General features: G+C 46.8%; 1 protein-coding gene across 3 annotated transcripts in view; it reads right to left on the bottom strand.

Moving 5' to 3' along the window:
* Positions 1–4,836: 4,836 nt before the first annotated feature.
* Positions 4,837–21,727, bottom strand: part of LOC146208753 (F-box DNA helicase 1-like) — an 82,323-nt gene continuing 65,432 nt past the window's right edge. For all 3 annotated transcript variants that reach the window (XM_084596041.1, XM_084596048.1, XM_084596043.1), the window contains 4 exons: positions 17,331–17,444; positions 13,624–13,724; positions 5,601–5,717; positions 4,837–5,294 (listed from right to left, as the gene is read on the bottom strand). In XM_084596041.1, the coding sequence (XP_084452167.1) occupies positions 5,142–5,294; positions 5,601–5,717; positions 13,624–13,724; positions 17,331–17,444 (485 nt within the window). In that variant the 3' untranslated portion in view covers positions 4,837–5,141. The remainder of the gene's footprint in view (positions 5,295–5,600; positions 5,718–13,623; positions 13,725–17,330; positions 17,445–21,727) is intronic.

The following is a 21,727-nucleotide window of genomic DNA, read 5'->3' as shown; positions in this document are numbered from 1 at the left end:
GCCACTATTCGAACTAATTCGCCTGCAGAAGCGGAAGGAGCCGCCATCGCACTCGCGCTTGCCCATTCAGCCATTGACAAAGCCATTACCGAAATTTGTACAGATTCTCAGGCGGCATACCGCCACTACCTAAACGGCGTGGCGACACCGGCCGCGCATCATATTCTTACCACCTCCACCTCTCTCGACCGAACGGTTAATCTAACGTGGACCCCAGGGCATGCCTCGATCCCCGGTAATGAGCGCGTTCATGCGCTGGCTCGAGAACTCTCTACCCGAGCCCCGGATGATCAGGCACCCAACTCCGCGCAGGAGGCCGCATCGGTCCTTTCTACATACCACCAAATCACCACATTCTACAAACACAAGCGCATGACACTGCCACCACCCCACAGCACCTTGTCACCCTTATCCATGCAGTGCTACATGGCGACAAATGCAGACGGATTGTTTCATTTCCCCCTACCGTCTCTCATGCATTCACCCTGGCTTGCCCCCTCACTGCGACACCTGTGGCGAGCCAAAATCCTCACTTTTCCACTGGTTGGTTGGTTGGTTGGTTGGTTTGTGGGGTTTAACGTCCCAAAGCAACTCAGGCTATGAGAGACGCCGTAGTGGAGGACTCCGGAAATTTCGACCACCTGGGGTTCTTTAACGTGCGCTGACATCGCACAGCACACGGACGCCTTGCTTTTCGCCTCCATCGAATAGCTGCCGCCGAGGCCGGGATTCGATCCCGCGTCCTTGGGAACAGTAGTCGAGCGTCGTAACCACCTGTGGGAATGTCCTTCCCCCCAGGCAGTGCCCCCCATCCCCCATCCCACCTTTTCTTCCTGGGAGGCTGCTTCACGGACAGCTCAACCCGCCGGTCAGTAATGGCTGGTCGGTCGGGCTCTATGTGAAGCAAAAGCCCGTGGACTCCTGGACTAGTAGGGGACCACCCTGGAAGAATTTCTTTTTTGTTTTTATTAAATAATGTTGTTTCTATCCATCCATCCAAACAGTAGGGAAGTTTTGTTGCGAAAGCTACACATTAGGTCAGCGATTTCGCGGAGCCCCAGAAAGCCCCAACTGCGCATGCGCGAGTGAAGTCGCACGGTACACAGCTGGCGCGCCGATCCTAGTTTGCCTCTTATCGGCGTTCGTTGCAGTGCTATACATAATTATAATTGGTTTACAGGAAAGAAAAGGCGCAGTATCTTTCTCCAGCAATATGTGTTTGGACGAAATTAAGGCGCAGTATCTGTCACACCTTCTAAGGCAATGTGTTTGAACGGTACACCCCATTCCTGTCGCGTGGCATTCCATGGACGAAGGAAAGAAGCCAACAGTCGGCGAGGCCAAGGAAAGCGTTGGGGATGGTACTTTGTTTTTTGTTTTTTTTTTTAATGTTTACTTGGATAAGCACAGAAATTAGTAATGTAATCTGTTTAGGGGAAGATAATTAAACACAAAGTAGAAGAAAAAACAACGTGCCGATGGTGAGAACCGAACCCACGACCTCCGAATATCGCGTCCGGTGCTCTTCCAACTGAGCTACATCGGCCGCTGTCCCCCCTGCTACTTGCTTGGGTATTTATGTTGTCAATATACGAACCTTGAGAGTGTTCACCAGCGCCACCCTCAGCCATAGCGGCGGACGTGGAACGTCCTTTGTTACCGCCAGCGTCACGTAGAACGTGATCAAGAGCGAGGGCGAACGCAGTGCTAGAACCCTCTTACGCTACCTATGGCTTCAAGACTGCCAGAACCGAGACCCCCGTAAGCTACAAGCAGATCAATTAAGGGGAAATGAGGGTGCTTGTTTTTTGTTTTTTTTCTTTTTTTCTTTTTTTTTTTAATGTTTACAAAGTACCATCCCCAACGCTTTCCTTGGCCTCGCCGACTGTTGGCTTCTTTCCTTCATGTATTATAACGAGCACCCTCATTTCCCCTTAATTGATGTGCTTGTAGCTTACGGGGGTCTCGGTTCTGGCAGTCTTGAAGCCATAGGTAGCGTAAGAGAGTTCTAGCACAGCGTTCGCCCTCGCTCTTGATCACGTTCTACGTGACGCTGGCGGTAACAAAGGACGTTCCACGTCCGCCGCTATGGCTGAGGGTGGCGCTGGTGAACACTCTCAAGGTTCGTATACTGACAACATAAATACCCAAGCAAGTAGCAGGGGGGACAGCGGCCGATGTAGCTCAGTTGGAAGAGCACCGGACGCGATAGGTCGTGGGTTCGGTTCCCACCATCGGCACGTTGTTTTTTCTTCTACTTTGTGTTTAATTATCTTCCCCTAAACAGATTACATTACTAATTTCTGTGCTTATCCAAGTAAACATTAAAAAAAAAAAAGTACCATCCCCAACGCTTTCCTTGGCCTCGCCGACTGTTGGCTTCTTTCCTTCATGTATTATAACGAGCACCCTCATTTCCCCTTAATTGATCTGCTTATTCCATGGACGAGTTCGTCTGCTCTCACTCCGGGCACTCAATTTGCCCGGGAAGTCTATTCCCAATGTCTTGTCACAATCTAAGAATACATAATATAAGGACAGCCACCACCGCTTTCCGGAACCTTAATTGTAAGGTCTCCGGATAATGGGCGAAAGGCCTCCACCGTTCCCAATCCTTCTAGGGAGGCCCGGCCTGGGAGGCGGCGCTGCTGCTGTCATGACCTACAGTCCCAGCGAACCTAATCGCGGTCGCCAGGGCGCGAGCGGCGACGCCATGGGGGCTCCGAAATAGGAAGTCCACCTATAGATTTGTGAGGGCCTGGACCAATAGGGCCTCGGTTCAAACATCTCTTTGTGCAAAAGCATAAATAAATGTTTGTCACCACCACTATAGTGCCAAGTATATTCTAGGCACTATACAGGAATGCTGAGGGCGCCCTACTAGATAGCACCGCTTCGCTTGGCCCCAGCGCCTGTTGTTGTTGTGGCTGGAGGAAGAAGGAAAATAAAATGCACGGGCCTGCTACTGGCTCTGTAGCTGAGCCACCTCCGCTGCCTCGTGCAGATAGAAGAGAAAACAGAGAAAAAAAAATTAAAGGGTGAGGGAGAGAAAGACGCGCGCCGCAACAACAGCCGTCGTCCACCACCAAAACGGTGGCGGGTGCAATGACAAGAATGGAACGCGATAGCGTGATCGCACGCCGTTCGCACCGTTAAAGTGCTAGAGCACTTCAGCACCGTCTACTCATTTGCTTCTCGCGCTTTTTGCTATATTCATTTTTATTTATTAATCCTTCCGGGACGTATATTTGCGCTGCCAGCCACCTTGCCGAAACGCGCGGGCGAAGAGGAAGTACAGCGTAAAAGCAATTTGCCACTCGCTTAACTGCGTGTTCTGTAATTTACATGCATCATTATTATACGCCACAATACACTTCTTTAAGGGACATTTCTGAGACAACAGCGCAATCGAGAGAAGCGCCTTTGTCTATTTCAAACCACCTAGCTGGCGTGTGGTGGAGTGGTTATAGCGTGTTCGTCTCGCACCCCGGAGGCCCACGTTCGATTCCTTAGGTCGGCGATTTTTCCTACTCGTTTTTATTTATTAATGCTTCTGGGATTTTTCGCTCACGGCCAACGCGGGACGGCGGCCGCCGCCGACGACACCCACTTTTCTGCGACACGGGGCCCTTAACGCTATTGCGTTAAAATGCACGGGTCTGGCTCTGTAGCTCTCCGCTGCCTCGTGTGGACAAATTAGAAAATAGAGAAGGAAAAGGAAGAGAAAGACGCGCGCCGCAACAACGTATTTACTTTTTTATTTTGGTTTTTCATATTTACATTTCCTTCTCTATTCCCTAGCATTTATTTCTATTTATTTTTGCGATGTAGTTATACATCTCAATATCTAATATCTCTGCACCCCAATTCTTGGCCGATCCCCCTGTTTGGGTATGTGCCATCAATTAATTAGAGAACAACAACAGCCGTCATCCACCACCGAAGCAGTGGCGCAGAGGACCTGCAATATCGATTATCAGTCATCAAAATAGTTGCTTTATGATGCACCAACTTTAACGGGGCTTTCCATTTGTCTGTGTATTTGCAGACTCTCTGGCAGGTGTTGCAAGGGCGCACAAATTGCTCGACGCCTTTCCAATACGGACAATAAAGCTCCTGCGCAATCCTAGCCTTGGATTATTTCAGCCAAGCATTTTTGTGAGCGAGTTCCAGTAACTGACCGTGATACTTAAGAGGAATTAAAAGCTACCCATACTTGCGACCCTGCTTATCTGTGTAGCAGCGGTTTAAGCCCGATTTCTCATATAACTTAACTCTCTTTTTCTTCGGCCCCAGTTTGACGCTCTGTCTCTTGCCAAGTGGCAAAAAGCGGAGCGAGTGTGGCACCCACGTTGTTTAAGTGCGGCGCCAGGTCTACACCGCGGTTAGCAGCGTATGCCACTAAGTCAAGTCCAAACATGACTTGCTCACGCCAGCCGCCGAGCTCTGCATTCCTCTTGTCAGCTCGCCACTCAAGTTACCTTGATCATTTTGCGTTTGTGCTGCATGGCTGTGCACTCAGAGACGGAAGACCAAGTTCCCTCAACAGCTGGCGTGCTCTAGATCACGCGAGGGCCATGTACGGCACATCGGCTATCACAAATCTGTCACAAACTGATTTCTCTTTGAAAGAATAAAGCTCCGTGATTGTCTCTTTTTCTTCCTTCCTATTCGCTGCATTTGTGCCGCAAGGAGTTGCACTGAATGATGGCGTGTTTAAATATTCCCAATTGCTTGTTTTGTTCAGGGTATTTCCCTCCGCATCCATCTTTCCCTGCTGTGTCCTGTCATGTGGGTACACAAGAGCAGTGAGCAGCCAGATTAACAGATGTGTAATGTTTTTATTCGTCTCACCCGAGCATCTGCAGGCTTACCACATGTGCATACTTCCATATGCCTTCGATCCAAAAATTAATGAGCATGTTTGTGTGTCTTGCGCTTGCATGAGTCAGACACTTTCACCTTCAGATGCCTGTGAGCAATACCGCACGGTGCCGGAAAAGAGGAACAGCCACCTGCTTATTGCTGCTTGGACACAAGGCTGACAGCCAAGGGTGATGCAGGTTAACAGTGAAACAAAACTTCTTTTTATTCAGGCCAAAACATGCCTGTACAATGTATGAGACTTCCGATCCTTGTGCCTACAACAGAGGCTTCAAAATCGCTGACATGCTCTGCCGGTGCAAATTGTTCAGCTCCTGCCATTCCAAGGCATGGTCTTCCGCCGGTGGCTCCCAGGTGGTCTGTAGGGCACAGGTCTTGCACAGAGTGCCACCTTTCACAGCACGCAGGGCCTGGAAATAGCATTGCATGGGGACGGCTCAGTACAACAGTAGGCTCTGAACAACGAGCAGTTTCCACTCAATGCAGCGACTCGGCTCGCACGCAGTGGTCACCAGGGGCGAGGTGTCACCTCAGCAGATGAACAAACACTTGTGATTTCGTCATTGGGCTGACTACCTGGATCAGAAGTGCAGACATGCATGCAAGCAATGGCCTCTTGGCAAACACCCAAGTAACAGTGCAACTGCCTCCTGTTGGTGCTACGTAAGTTCTGGGTCTACGCGCTGCTTGCAACCCTAAACAGAGGGCAGGCTCACCACTGTGATGGGCGTCCTGCGCCACACGAGGCGGCCCTGTGGCTCCCACTTGTGCTGGCACTCGACGCAGCTGAGAGGGCCCACCTCCGTTCGCAGCTGCAGCTGCTCAAACCATTCCTGCAGCCAAGCACACACATATAGACAAGTCACTGCTGGCACGCACTGATTTTGTAATGCAAATCCGTAAGTTTGCGAACAAACATTTTCACGCTAACACTGTTTCAGAGGTTTAAAACTGAGCTTGTTTAACTCTTTCGGGAACAGGCGATTTCTAGGGGCCAAAGGAATCAGTTTTTTTTTATAAATGCAGTATTTGAGCAACCCTGGTGGTATAGCAAACTGAACTGTAGCTATTTACCGAATTTTCGCAATTTAAGCACCCCACCTAATTAAAAAAAAAAATTAAAAAAAAATGTTTTCAGACATATCTAAGCACCCCCTCTTTTGCGAGGAAGAACATGTAGATAAGCCTCCCAGCGCACTTGCTCACTTAATCATCAAAACGGAGCAGTCGAAGTCCCGACAAGTCGTAGTGTTCGCATGGTACTACTATATCTCTCTGGTTTCTTGTGTTTTTGTGTTCCAACAGCGCGCGACAGCTGGCAGCACATAATGTCGAAATCTGGAGGAAAGCGACCCTGACAACTATATCAGCATGCTTTCACATGACCCTCGAATCCGCGGCGCCATTCAGCACAGGTCTGGAAGTTTCACGAGCATAGCAAGCTCGCATTGCTTTGTTCTGCACCAGCTGCTTCACAGCCATAACAGAAGTCGGAATGAGTTTGAAGAGGGCTGCTGCAAAGTTCAAGTAAAATGTAATCGCGTTTGCCAGAAGATGTGTACCAAGTCTGTTTGTCAAATAAAATGTTATTTCTCAAGCTCGCCTCATCAACATATCGCCATGAAAACAGAGCAGTGAAGGAGGAGGAGGAAGGGAGGGGGAAGGGTATTTCAAATTTTCGAATCTAAGCATCCCCTCACTCTCTACTTTTAGCAATGGGATCGTGTAAAGAAAAAAAAAGGAGGTGCTAGAATCGTCGAGTAAATATGGTTAAACGCTCTTTCATACACATAAGTAATATGTATCTTAAGCATTCTACATAAATTTCTCTCCTTTACTGCAGAATTATGGGAAAAAAAAAATTACTGATAAAATATTTCAGAATTATATAAAATGCGCTACAATAACCTCCTTTTTTACTTTCTGTAATTACTGCTAGTGTATGTTTAAGTTTCATTTCTTTGTGTGTAAATAGTTATTTAGACATTCAAGAAAGTAGACAAAGTTTTTGTCTTACTCTATACACAACACAAGAATAAATATCATACTGCAGACTTGCTGAAAAAAAAAAAAAAAAGACCCTGGAAGTCAAAGGAGGTATGAATATCAATATTAGACACTGCAATAAAAATAATTCAGACTAAAGAAATTATGGTACCCAGTCTCAGTTCGTAGATGTAAACATTCTACAGCCCTATCTGCAGATCTTGTTTTTCAGTGCTGTTCGGAAGCAGTAGTTACCATTAACAGTCGTGCCCCGTTAATATGACCCCCGTTAATATGGACGACACGAATTATGGACAGTTTTTCTGAGGACTAAACTTTTTCAATGTATTTATGCCTCATTAATATGGAAACTTGCTGTCTGGACAATGGACAGGGGAAGAATGCCATGGCCCAATTGGGCCCATGTATTTATGACTCGTTAATATGAACAGTGCTTGAAAAAAAAGCAGAGGAGTCCGAACGCAAGTTAAAGAAGGGCACGCTGCCAGCGAACCACGACAGCCGATACGGCCGGATGCCTGAACGAGTCCTGTGGGGTCAAAAAGAACCAAAGCGTGTGTGTAGCCGTTTTAGGGAGGGGTGGGGGGAGGGGGGAGGGGGGGAGGGGAGTGCTAGAGCGGAGAAGTACACAGCAAACTGAGGGTCAATGTAAGAAAGACCCCAAAAGGGGGGAACCAGGAGATTTCTGAGTGCAGCGGAAGTGCCACCGCAGCCAGGAAAACAGCAACAAGTGGTCACAATAAATTCTGCTGAACGTGAACAGAGAGGCCGGCAAAAGCGTAAAGAAATGACAGAAAGAAAGACAAGTGCCTAGAGTGGCGGCGAGAACTGAAGTTTTCTTTCCCAAAGCACAGTGTGTGTTCGATGAAGCCATTAACGCTTTTTGGTGAGAGTTAAGACACACTCACAAAGTAGAGCGACAAAAGAAAGGCGACGTACGAGCACGCAACCGAGACCGGGCGTCCCGTCCTAGACGCCCTTCCTTTCCTGGTTTTCGTCCCTGTTGCGCTGCCAAATTGCCACATTTTGCACCCCAGGCGGTCCGTCCACATGTCGGCTTTGCTTTGAGTCAACGATGCACCTTGGCAAAGTCTGAGCTCTTCGTAGTCACCTAGCCATCGTTCTAAACTGTGCTTCAGCTTGCAGTGTCTGTTTTATAAGAACACAGAAACGGCACCAAGAAGATGGGATGTTTGATAGTCCTCTGAATAGCAGCTTGCCAACTTGACTCCCTCGCTTCCTTACGGAAACATTACAAGGCAAAAAAGAGAGAATCAGAAGAATGGAAAGGCAGAAAGGTTAACTAGGCAAAAAAGTGCAAAGCATCAGGAGCCTGTAACCTTCAACTTGAGTCTGGCTTTTGGCATGGCGGGAGTTAAATGCAAAAGAACAAAGCTGAACGTAGCGCGAAGTAAGAAATCTATGAATACAAGCGGCAAAAGCCATCTTGGTGAATCCAAGCAGTCAGCGACTAGAATCGACAGCTCGGCTGTTTTCTCGCCTCAGGAGAATCTCAAGCAGCTACTTAGCGGCTACTTTGCTCAGTGATGAGGCTGTTTTGGAAGTGGCGGTGAGTAGAGAATTGGATGCCGATTCATCGGCCAGTGAGTTCGTGCTAGAAAGTTCGACTAACACAAAGCCCACCATCACACGTCTCATGATATGCGAGTCGCTCCAGACTGCGCTACAATTTTTCGAAGATAACAATGAGAAGGATAATGCACTCAAAATTGCTGGCGTTCTGTCAAATTTTGAGACCAGTGCACACCATTATGTACAAACACAGTCATTAATTACAATTATTTTTTCACAATAAAATCCTTTTTGTTTGTATTTATGACTCGCTATTATGAATGACTCATTTTATGGTCAGTTTTGGCCGGATACCAAAGTGTCCATATTAACGAGGCATGACTGTAGTTCTCTAAGAGTTGTTTTGAGTCTGATGTACACATTCTCCCAACTGCACTATAACAAATGCGGTGAAGCCAAGGAGCATATGTTATGTGCTGAGGTCAATTCTCAAAGTGAACCGTTCTTATAACAACATTCCCAGATTGATAAAAATGTTTGATTTCAGCTCAGTTTTCCTCTGCTCACAGTACAGCTTTAGAATTTTAAAACTTTTGTGGTTTATGGCTAGCACATTTTGCAGAGAGTGGCAGAGTGAATTCTAGTTTGCCAACAAAAGAGAAAATTAGCTCTGGGTTCTGTTCTCTGAAAGCTGGTGTTTAAACTTCACTCGATGCTGCTGAAGTTTGAAGTTTGAAAGAGCCAACTGATGAAGTTTGAAAGAGCCAACCCACATGTCGAAGCCTTCCTTGTTAGTGAAACCCTTGCATAGATAGCTGAATCCTTGGCAAATGGAAATAGTACAGTGAATATGCAGAGTGAGCATATGTGCAACTGCTTTTAAGAGCGAGCTGAATTTGAAAGTGTGCTTTCCTTGGGCCACTCAATAGTTGAAGTTCCAGGCGGATATTTGCCTGATGCAGCATCCGAAAGCCGTCTTCGGACTCTGCCATTGCTGTCGTGTAAAAAAATATCCACAGCAGAAGCAAAGGAATCATCTACATGATGCCGAACTCATAACGCATCCTGACGCGAGCTTGACGCCATTTATGTTCACACATGAGATCGCGCCCTCCGAAAAAATATTTATTCTACACTGCTGCCCATCGAAAACAGTGAATCAAATGGAAACTGAAATCTACAGCTGTCATACAACATGCCTAGATAGGGCTAAACGTTCCAATACATAGAAATATATTTCGGCACCCCGTTGAAAATCAGTGTTCATATACGAACAATGGAAGTCCCAAAGGAAGATGCATGAAATAAAATGTTATACAAATGCCAATGATTTGTTTGTTTGTTTATTTGTAAGTTTGACGTCTCAAAGCAACTCGGGCTATGAGAAATGCCGTAGTGGAGGACTCCAGAAATTTTGACCACCTAGGGATCCTTGACGTCCACTGACATTGCACAGCACATCGACGCCTCGTTTCAGCTCCATCGAAACACAGCCACCGGCGATCGGGATCAAACCCAGGTACTGTGGAACAGTAGTCAGGCACCTTAGCCTCTGCGGGGGCACAAATGCCAACATATCTTCATTAGAAACCCTTTGTGAACAAACCAGGCACCCAATAAGCTGTAGGGGACACTGTGCAGAGCAATTGACTCCAGTGGCGTCGCTGGGGTCACTCGCACCCGGTGCGGAGGCGTGGCGTGGCACCCCCTCCTCCCTGGTTCCCTCCCTGGTTGTGCGCGTTGAGAAGAGGATGGAGAAGGAACATGGAGAAAGAAAAAGCAGCGCAGCTCGAGGTAGCACCCCTACTGCTTCGGTGGTGGACGACGGCTGTTGCCAACGCGAGTCTTTCTCTCCCTCTTTATCTTCCTTATTTTCTCTTCTGTCTGCACAAGGCAGCGGAGGTGGCTCAGCTACAGAGCCCAGTAGCAGGCACGTGCATTTTCTTTTCATTCTTCCTACAGTCGCAACCAACCTATCGACTAACTGGCGACGATGCGGCGCTGTTCCAAAAGCCAGACCAGATGCATGGCCGACTGAGTACGGGTGGCCGGCGTTGTTTTCCCACGCCTAGTGGCTGGATATCACGTACTCGCTAGCACCGCGCATACTTGTTGTCGTCCGCAGGGGCTCGCTATCATTTTCTACAAAGCTTGTAATACACCCTCACGTTTGCGCTCAGTCGCAGCTTGAAAAAGAACCTATCTGCTCCTGCTCAGGGCGTCGTTCGGGGCCCCTAAGTGATCGTAAGATCAACTCTTGCAAACACGGACCTTACTTCCAGGTGCCACTGCAACAATCCTTTGATCAGTGCTGCGGCTGTTCCTGGCGCATTCCAAAAATGAAGGCGCCTTTGAAATATTGCAACCGGAAGTCTTCGTCATGCTGCAGCTATACTGTCTTGGGGTGTTCGGCTGCATTGGGTAGTACCAAGAGGGCGGTGGCTGTCAGCGAGGTCGCATAATAGGAGTTCACATGCAGAGAAGCACTCTTCCAGCTCACTCTGTAACCGAACCCGTTTCTCATAACTCTCAATGTCACGCATTGTAGTTAGATCACAAGCAGAACCTTTCCCGTCCACATGCATAGGTGAAAGCCTTTTACTAAGCATTCTCTACGTTTAACTAAATTTCCTCCTCTCCTTAAATATCTTCTTAAATATCTTCCAAAAGATGCAAGTTGACTTCTGCATCCAGACTGCAAAGTTACCAACGTGCATTGATTCTGTACCAACGAAAAATATTAAGCGCGAAACGGCCTTTTGGAACTGGCAGATAATGGACATCTCCAAGCTTTTTTTTTTTTTTTTCCCCCTCTTCTAACGCTTTCAGTTGCTTTTCTCATTTTAACAATGCCTTTGCCTTTTTCAGTGAAAAAAGGTAAGAACCGCATGAGCACCGATCAGGTACATTTACTCTCAATTCCCCTTTTAAAGCACCTGGCCTTACTAAAGTTGCCCTCCTTCTCTAGTCAGCGCATAGTGATCAGACTCGTCATTCCACAGAGCAACAGGCATTGCGTGCCTCTCGGCATTTTGAAAGTGTGAGGGGGATGTGTGACTGGTCCGAGGAGAGAGAAATGCACAGGAGATAAACGAACAAAACAAAAGACAAAATACTGCCGGCGAGATACTGCCAGCGGTCTGCACTTGGGAAAAGAGAGTGAACTGCATGCCATACACAAAAAGAGGAGATGTGGCCACGCGGCCGCCGATGGGTGTCTAGCTCCGACGCAGGAGTTCTCGATCGGTATCGGGTTAATGCTGGTGTTCCCAGGGTACATGCACGTACACAGGCCCAGTCCAACGTTAAAACGGCGTATAGTCTTTGGCATAAACTAAGGAATGTGTTTTCAAGCACTCCTCACAACAGAATTATTAGTTATACAGTCGAACCCGGTTATATAGAACCCGGATATATCGAATTTTGGTTATATCGAACTCACAGAATATCACCTTGAAAATCCCATGTAAAAGTATAGGAAAGCCGCGTCATATATCGAACTTAATTTCACCGGTCGCTCGATATATCGAACTCCGCACCACACACTGGAAAGTGTGCCTTCCCCAAAGAATATCGCATCACCATTGGCCGTTTGCCGCGTGCCGTTTTCAAGCCACGTGCGGAAGGAATGAGAGGGGATAGTTCGGCGACGGCTGGTCTGGCAGCGCCGCGCCCATTCCCCAAAGGCACGCGCATCTGCAGTTATCGTTTTCCGCGCGCCAACACATGATGTTTGCAAGCCATGTGCGTGAGTGTGCCCACCCTTTTGCCAAGCTATCTCTCTCCTTCAGCACGCGCTAGCCAAGCCAGCTCAGCCCGTTTTCAGACAGGCGTCGACGCTTTCTTCAGCGTGTGTTGCGAACCCTCTGCGCGCGCAGCGGCTGATGTGGCTATGGTGCCTGCGGACGTTAAAAAGCGGCAGCGCTCTCTCTCTCTCTCTTTTTTTTTTCGAGTTATCCTTTCTTATCGTTGTGCTGTTCAGACGTTAAAAAGAAGCAGGGTTATTATTTTTTTTTTTTTTTTGCGGGAGTCGTTTATTCTTGCATGTATGAGTCAACGAAAGCACGCGGTCAGCTGCTGCGATCATGACGCCTGCCCCAAGCGCGGCGTGATAAATCGAACCAGGCTTGTACGTGCAATCAAGCCATCACGGGCACTCTGCCAAGTTCGCTCCCCGCCACCGCAGGAGCTATCAAAAGATAAACGCGCCCCGACGTTATCGCTGCACAGCATCTTGGCACGCTGCCAATGAGCTGTGGATGAGACGACCGAAACAGAGTGACGCGCGCCATCGACATGCAAGCGAAAACGCTCGCTGATTTCTTCTGGGGCAACACAGACACCTAGTTTAGAGCTGTCGCGGTGGCTCGAGCAGCGAGAGGGAGTTTGAAATTTTTCGCTCTGTCGCTGACGCTCGTCCCCGAGATCGCTCAATCGCTTGCATGTGAGCGAGCTGGCGTTAACGCTTTTATTTTTTTTTTTCAAATTCTCCGTGCAAAAGTGCAGAGTGGGTTCATTATGCGAGTGGGTTGCTTACGCGACAAATACGGTATCGTTTTTTAGCATCATAAGTGCCGTCACAAGCCGATTTTTGTATATCGAATTATCGATATATCGAACTATTTCGCGATACCCTTCAAGTTCGATATATCCGGGTTCGACGAGAAGATCATACTTGCCAGTCAGTGGCACCGATGCGCGCCTTTTCACGTCTTAATGTAATTCATTTCACTCCCCGCCCCTTCCTACCTCTCACTGCCCGGCTGCACCCCCCTCAGCACTGCACTTGGTGCGGACCACACCCCCTGCACCCCCCTCGCGACGCCACTGATTGACTCAATCAATTTTAACTTCTTCGATCCCGCTGGCGTGGCGCAGTAGTTAAGGTGCTCGACTACTGTTCCCAAGGTTGCGGGACTGAATCCCGGCCTCGGCGGCCGCTTCGACACACACACTACTGGTCCTCTTCCAGCTGAGTAGCTTTTTGCCCAAGAGTTCCTACTATTCATTCGATGAAATAAATGAAGTTGAAACAAAAGTAGCAGCAATTAGTCAACTTTAACTTCTGATTTACTTTGACACAAACACTATTCGTCCCCCTCCAGCTGAGTAGCTTTTTGCCCAACAGTTCCTACCATGCATTTGGCGAAATAAACAAATTAAGTTGAAATAAAAGTAGCAGCAGCTGCTCCTCCTCACCTGTGCTCGAAGCAGAAGGAAGTAGAGGGCACGTGAGAGGAGCAGGCTTCGACGGGCCCTTGTCACAGCCACGTACAGCACGTGGTACTCTTGCACACTCTCTGCACACAAACAAAGAAAAGGTTGCAACAGACTTTTTTCTTTTTTTTTCAAATACTGCAGTGCAATCTGTGAGTAGGTTTATGGAAAATGCGTGTATGCATTGGCAGCCTCTTCGCTGCAAGCTGCCAAGCTGTGCCCAGCTAACCACAGGCTTATCTACAACCCAACAACTACCGTATTTACTCACATAATGCTCACACTAGCACGCGTTCCAATGATTTTGTGGCAGTGCACGGCGCCCGCCCCACTCGTGGCGTGATAAAGCGAACGTACTGAAAATCAGGCGTGTGCAACCGAACGAGCTGTGCAAGCCACTGCCAGCACTCCATTCAAGGGTGCTGGCCCTCTGCCAAGTCCCCTTCCCCAATCGCACTAGAGTGACCAACCTCAAAAGAGAAACAAACCGTGGTGGCGTTATCCCTGCGCATTATCTTGGCTCGCTTGCTCAGAGCAAGTGTTCAGAAAGCTGGATTGGGAATAGTTAGGGGTTCAGGTTGATGAAGAATATAGGCTTCGTAACTGCAGGGATAAACCACAAAGGATGCTTAATGATACTGACTGTCAAAGCAGAACAATAGGACTAAAGATTAATATGCAGAAGAGTAAAGTAATGGTCGATAGCCTCTGGAAGGAACAACAGTTTACAGTATGCAGCGAAGCACTGGAAGTGGTAGGGGAATTTGAATGATTGATTGGGTCATGTAAAATGCGCACGCTGAGATATTTGAACGATTGATTAGGCATAACGTAAATGCAATGGTGGTGAATGGCCATGAGCAAAGTGTTACACCAGCTTTGTATGCAAGTAAGGTAATTTTGTAAGTCGAAATAATCAGCGGAGTTAGTAGTTGCTTGATAAATGATGCAATCATCATCATCATCAGAGAAGTGGATATGGGAAGAAATATAACGAGGCAGGTTATTAATACATAGCACTGCAGCCACATCAAACATGAACACCTTGCAGAGTTTCCTTGCGGTACGCATTGTTTCGCTTCTGTGCACGATGTGTATGCCACGTTGCCGTTAGACCAGCTGGCTGAACACTCAGAAAAAGCCCCTTCATGAGAAGGTTTTGCACCGGCTGACTTTTTGTGCATGAAAAGAGCTCACAAGTTTGGCATGGCAAAAAATACCACGACAGTTATTTCCAAAGATGGAGTGTGGGTTACTGATGCTATAGCAAAATACAGTAGTCGACCGATTTTTGTTGCGAAAGCAACACTACGACAGTTAAAGCGAGACCTTGGGTGGCCGCAGCTATGCCGTGAAGAGGTGTAGCTACGGTCTCCTCATAAAAAAAATCAGCCTGCCAAGACATTTGAATTCATGTTACCCCTATGCCACGGGCAGGAACTGCCAACTCGGGTCGCTCCTTTCATAAGGGAAGGTGATATCAAAATCAGCCTGCAAAACCGTTTGCATTCTCGTTACCCCTACTACACGCAGGCATGTCTATATGTTTGGTTGAAGTGCGACTTTATACGTGAGCTGGTAGCTTACGCTCTCGCATCATACCCTTAAAGGATGAGCTTAAGTGTCCCCAATAATGCAGCACCTTACACTGATAGGGCGCGATAGGGGAATAATGTAGCAGGCAAAAGAAGCTTCCGCCGTTGCTTTTGCAATTCAACTAGGATTAACCAGAGCTAAACCACAACTAATTTTATTTGGACTCCAATAATTCAGACCTGCGCAAAATTTCGGACTTCATTCTGCAAATGCCACGCACCCCATAGGAACGTGCACATTTTCATGACTGATATTTCAGACTTTCTGGAGTCCAAAAGCTTGCTTTTTTGGGCTAAAATTGGTGTCAGCAATACTGTGGAAATCATTTTTTGGCCGAAGGCTCATCTTCTCGGCATGACATAGACACGAGCAGGCACTGTTGTCACAGACCCCTAATTTTGCTCAGCCGTGAAAGGCGTCACCTTGGATTTAAGTAGGGCGGACTAGCTTGACTCTTTGTTCATTGTTGCCATCTGAGGCACTGGCAATAATGAAAGACTCTTAGTTTCATCGCAACAGCTTACAAAGGTTTGGTTTGGATTTGTGGGATTTTAACATTCCAAGGTGACTCAGGCTATGAGAGGCGCCGTAGTGGAGAACTCCGGAAATGTTTACCACCAGGGGTTCTTTAACGTGCACTGACATCGCACAGCACACAAGAGCCTTGCTTTTCGCCTCCATCGAAAAGCGGTCGCCGAGGCCAGGATTCGATCCTGCATCCTAGGGAACAGTAGTCGAGCACCTCAACCACTGCTCCACCCCAGCGGGGTGCAGCCTATAAAGGGCTCACAATCAGACTGAAAATAGAATGTGCACACCGTCCACCGCGGCTTTGACACTGCCGCTCCCGTGGGTAAATGCGGGAAGTGAGGGTGCATTCAGGGAGGCTCTTGCACCGCTTGCTATTTTCTCATGAGTTTCATCTTGCTACCCTCATTAACCATGGGAACTGAATGCTATTGCTATGCATAGCGGGTGCATTCGTTTGCGGCATGAGCATGAGCTACAGCTGTGTCATAGTCGTGAAAGGCATAAGCATGACCGCGCACTGTATTTATGTCCCGCTCACAGTGGTCATTCAACGCAAGCCGTCAGACTTTGAGCCTATGCGCACCTGGGCGAGCTGGCACCATACGGGTGCTGTTTGTGTTTGCAATGTTTTTGAGAGTTTAGATTAGATTCTGGGACTGGATGGGGCTGGCAGTGGTGCCTGGGATGAGCTGCGTGCTAAGGATATGGAGCAGGGAGGTGCGAAGCACTAGAGGGGGGTAGGAAGCACTTTTTTGGCACGGCACGGAAATGTGAAATTAGCAGTGAAGTTAGGATGGGGGGGGGGGTTGCTTGCTCGGTATTTTATGATACTTGGGTTTGAGAATGTGAGAGCATTATAATAACTATGAGTCGTGACAATGCACACTGTTTGCGCACACTCCACATTATACAGTATGCTAGTAAAGTGGTAAATAATGTGTATGAGTCATGACTGTACAGAACATTGCGTTTCAGCATTCATGACTACACGTGCCACCTTCCACAAGTTGCAGCACCGCACACTGGTGACAGCATCCAAATTTCGTGCCACAGATGCCGCCGAGTTTTGTGCCATAGACGCCGCTGCTGACCCACTCATTAGTGCTTGGCAATGTCACTACACCCCTCACAGCATCGCTTTGGGGGTACTTTTTGGCAGGTGCTTTTTTCCAACTCGACTGCTCTAGCGCCTCCCTGCCACTCATTTTAACAGGCAAATGGCCCCAAATGAAGCCAATGAGGCACAAAGTAGCCAAAACCTGGCAGCTCTGCCCCTGGATAAGATAGCCAATGATCATGGCACTGAGCATGGTGATTAGCAATGCACAATTCTTCCCCTCTCCTAACAACAAAAATAACTTGCTACACAAGCGTGGGGCTCACAGCTGGTTTGAATAACAGCACGGCATGCAGCGCGTCTTCAATTTTTGAGAGCATTTGGGCCCATCACTGAGCAAATTGCAATCCAGCCACAAGTGAAAGCTAAGAGAAGTGGAGTAGCATTCCGCTGCTTTTGCCCCGAGAGCACGTGTTGAAGCACAGGTTGCTTCACATGCACTGACCTGGAGCAAAGCGAAGTTCCTGTTCCTCGGTATTACCGGCGTAGAAATCGCTGGCCAGGAACACTGTGTCAAACTCGAGCCCCTTGGCCTTGTGCGCCGTGGAGAAGACCACATCTGCATATGGAACGCAGCTATTAGTACGCAGGTTGATGGCACAGCTTCTGCAGGAAGGAAGACAGGTCACAGAAGAAGAAGACCAGATATGGCAAGCCCTTTGAGAACATTTTTTGGTATGGGAAGAAAATAGCGCAGAAATACATTTCCAACATTTCGGGGTCAAGTTTTTTTATCCGTGATGAAATAACATGCAGTCAAAAGCAATTTCAGATGGCGTGTCACAAAAAATGACCACTAAATGTCCTGCACTCTATGATTTTCCTTCACAGTAAGCAAACTTGTTACAAGCTGCAGACCAAGAGAGAGTGGTGAAGGCCAAGTGTTTAAGGATAGTATTTTGCAGCTGAATGCATATGATTAAACTCGCCAGGTGCTAACCAGAACTGCTATTCATAGCTGTCAAAAAAATAGCAGGCACACAGCCTAGTGCATTAGGCATACTTTGAATATGTTATTCATAAAAAGATGTAAAAACTTGGAGGTCGCTTAAGGCCGAACCACATGGCAGTGTTTTTTTGGTGCCGTGCCAGCACTGCAGCTACCGGCATCACCAGAGGCGAAATTTAGGCACTTCTAACACACATTAACCAACAAACCTTTGAGGCCCATGTGCAGCGCATTCCTTTGGCACATACAGGGCCTTCACAATACAGTACAGCAGATGGCATCACTTTATTTTATTGAAACATTTGTTTTCTAAAAAGCCCCTATTACAGGACCTCCTCGGCAACTTTCACTCAATTTGTAGCCTCCCTTTCTTTGTTGACTACATTTTAAGAATCATGAATCATTGTTTGCGACAAACACCAGATGCCACCAGAGTTTCTGCAACATGGGCAGTTTCATGCCTTCGCATTAAAACTTAGAGGACGCATAAAGTGATGCAACTGCATTTCCTTACGTATTGGTGCTAAGTGATGGACTTTACTAGTGCTAATTAACCATAAAAAGAAGCGGAGCTAGGTCCTAGTACCACCTATAATGCCTAAGCAGTAGAGCTAAGTAGCACTGCTACTTAGGAAGACTGCTTAATGGTGCTAATTAGTGGTCAAAATTTTAACTAAGTGTTGCTGCCACATATAGTCTTTGTCAAAAATATACAGCCAAATGATTTCGCTTCTAAGCCCTGTAACGCCGTTTCTGGTAGCAATACTGGAATGTGAATGTAAGCTAGAGCGGAACGAGAATGAGTTTTGTCACCTTCGAGATTTCGAATGCCAGAGTTGCGATACGAGTCCTGTTATGGGGCTTAAAAGAAAAACCTTTGGGCCGTATATTGTACATCATTATCGAATGGTCATGAGTTGGTCTACTGCTATCAAAAATGCAACAAGAGAGTGCACAAAAACATGAAGCAGCTCCGGCTATAATGTGGATGACAGCACACATTCCTTCAGTGTTCCCTCGCATGCCTGGTAATGAGTGGTAGTGTGCTCATTTATCAGTTCAGCTGCACCAAGCCCTGTGATGGGCTCATAAGGGGGGCAAAGACAGATATTAAGTAGAATGAAAGGGGAAAAAATAATGGACAGTTCACTGCACTCACCTGGCCAGCGGAGCCGAGACCAGATAGCAAAAAAAAAAAAAAAAAAATATATATATATATATATATATATATATATATATATATATAGAGGCAAGATAACTCAGTGCATGCAAAAAGCAGTGAAGAGAACAAATGCTGAAAAGAAGGCAGTCAATGCCATTTGCTAATTGGGATCATGTGACCACATTGTCATGACACCGCTGCCACCTCCCATTCCAACCTCCAACCACACCTTATTGAACGGTCGATGGTTTAGAGAATTTTAAGGGACAGAACACTAGAATTTAGGTATCACATTTTTTTTGGCGCAATGGAAATTTTGATGTCTAAAATGTTCAATTCCTGAGCGGTTTTGATAAAAACACTGTACAAAATTTTTACCAAGAATTTTTCGATCAGTGTATGCGCCCGCTTTTTTGTAGTCTGATGCTGGAAATCATGAGAAGCGATCGCGATGACGAATGGTGGCCGACAAAAAAGACGTACTGAGAACAAATATAAATCTAACTCACCAAAGAGTAATTAGACACCTTTTTGCTTAGAGTAACATCCTTTTCAGTTTCACACTCAAGGCTGTTATGGCACAATAACGCACACCTCGTCAACGAAAGTTTTAGTAGGCACAGTCATCACTTCATGAAATTCTAAACACTGTGGCGCCATCTAGTGGCAAAACCTAAAAGCATGCCTCTCGCGGTGCGAAAGATGGTTTTTTATTTAGGGATGCAGTGGAGAGAGTGCAAAATATAATAATATAATGTAATAGCACTGCTAGAAGAAAAAAGAACAGTATGCACTTATGAAAATCAGCGATATTTTGCCGACATGTAGTCATGTGGGGTACTACAGTGAAAGTAAAAGGGTTTCTTCGCTGGATAGCACCTCAGTTGTTTTTATGTGATTTTCAAAGGCAAATTAAAATTGTAAAGCCTCTTTTCTTTGATATTGCAGTGCTCGATCTGTACTATATGAGGCAAGGTCTTTTCATCTCCACCATAATCTCATGACATATTTTGGCCAGTGTTATGTCCCTTTAACATTCGCAAAATGACTCAGGCTGCGAGGGATGGCTTAGTAGACGTATCTGGAATTTTCAACCACCTGGGGTGCACTGCCACAGCACAGTCAATATCAGTGCATGTGCAGTACATGGGCACCTTGCGTTCCAATTACATCGAAAAGCGGCTGCCACAGCCAGGATTTGATCCTTGGATTCAGCAGCTGAGCAGCCTAACCACTGAGCCGCCGCAGCAGGACCACACCTAATTGGAGGTCACCATGTTGATGTTATAGTTAAATGGTTAACCCCTCACAAGAAGCCGCTAGAGCTTCAAGAGATCGCTGATGCGTCAATCAAACTTAGCGCTGGCCGAATTTCGAAGACAAGCAGCTCGCACAGTATCATGAGTGCAGATATTTCGCAACAGTGCGGATTACCAGTATGTCGGAAGAAGGCAATGCAGCTGATGCTTGCCTGAATAATTTAGTACAGTTTTTTACACTGTGCGAAGACGATAAAATACTTTTTGGAAAGCTGACCACGGTATCCTATTTTGAGGCAGTCACCTGATTCTCACGGCAAGCATAAAAGTAAGTTGCGGACTGGGTGACATTAGAGAATGCATGGCGTTCTGCTAGTGGGAAGGGTAGAATGCCATCAATAGCATAGTAAATGCTTAAACTGCAGTTATTTTACTCCTACAAAGTCAGTCATCATCCGGACTATACCTAGGGTTATTCGTTTTCGGGTTTTATATTTTTTCAAATTCGGGGGGTTTTAAAAATCGGGCGTTATTTTTCGGCTTGATAATAGGGGAGAAATCAGGTTTTTCGTGGGAAAATTCCGCAATTCGGGTTTTATCGGGTTAAATTTGCAAAAAAATAATTTATTCGATTTGCTCTAACCGATGGGTAACAATTAGGGCTAGATTTTGGGCTGCTTTCAAGAAAATATTGCAAAATTTGGCGTTTCTTTGGTAATTAATTATTACTCGCAGTGAGAGGCAACGGTCAGTTTTGAGAAAAGAAACATTTTATTCACGAGGGCTGGTCATCGACGTTCTACACGTCCTTATTAACATACATAATCATCTGCATGCGCAACATCTCGGTTTCCATACGAGACCTGTTTGGTCTCTGCAGGTACCTTAGCTGAGAGAACGTTCGCTCAACGTCACAGCTGCCATTAGCTAGGCACAACAATGACAACGCTGCATATGCCAGCCTTGGGTAACGCACAGTTACGTTGTTCCAAAAACTTCAACACCTTCATTCGTGGGGCTTGCTTCCAGCAAGTACTGGTTGAACTCCTCGCGAAGCGAGCCTACATCGTCCATCACGGAATTAAAGAGAGGTCGGTAGTCATCAAACGACTGACTCAGCAGCCGCTTCTGGAACGGATCGAGTAAGGCTCCCAGTTTCCACAATGTCAACTGGTTTTCTTCTTTGTCTGAGACGTTCCGTTTCAAAGTGCAGTCCCATTTTGTAGAGATTTTGGCGCAAAACTCTTCACAACAAGTTTTTACTAATATGGCACTGCTCTTAGGCAACATAGACAAAACACCTTTCGCCCGATCACTTTTACCGATCGTCGTAGAAAGCTCGTTGACAGTCTGCAGTAGCTTGACGTTTACGAGGTGATCGAAGCTTGGCATGAGGAGTTCTCCGCTTTCAAGCGTTTTCTGGACATTTAAAAGAGGCTCGAGTGCATCTCTCATTAAGACTGCCTTTGCAT

The sequence above is a fragment of the Amblyomma maculatum genome, chromosome 1 (genome assembly GCF_055883805.1).
Source record: "Amblyomma maculatum isolate TAMU_Amacu chromosome 1, ASM5588380v1, whole genome shotgun sequence".
In the NCBI taxonomy this organism is placed as follows: Eukaryota; Metazoa; Arthropoda; class Arachnida; order Ixodida; family Ixodidae; genus Amblyomma; species Amblyomma maculatum.
This window is presented reverse-complemented; position numbering and strand designations above follow the sequence as displayed.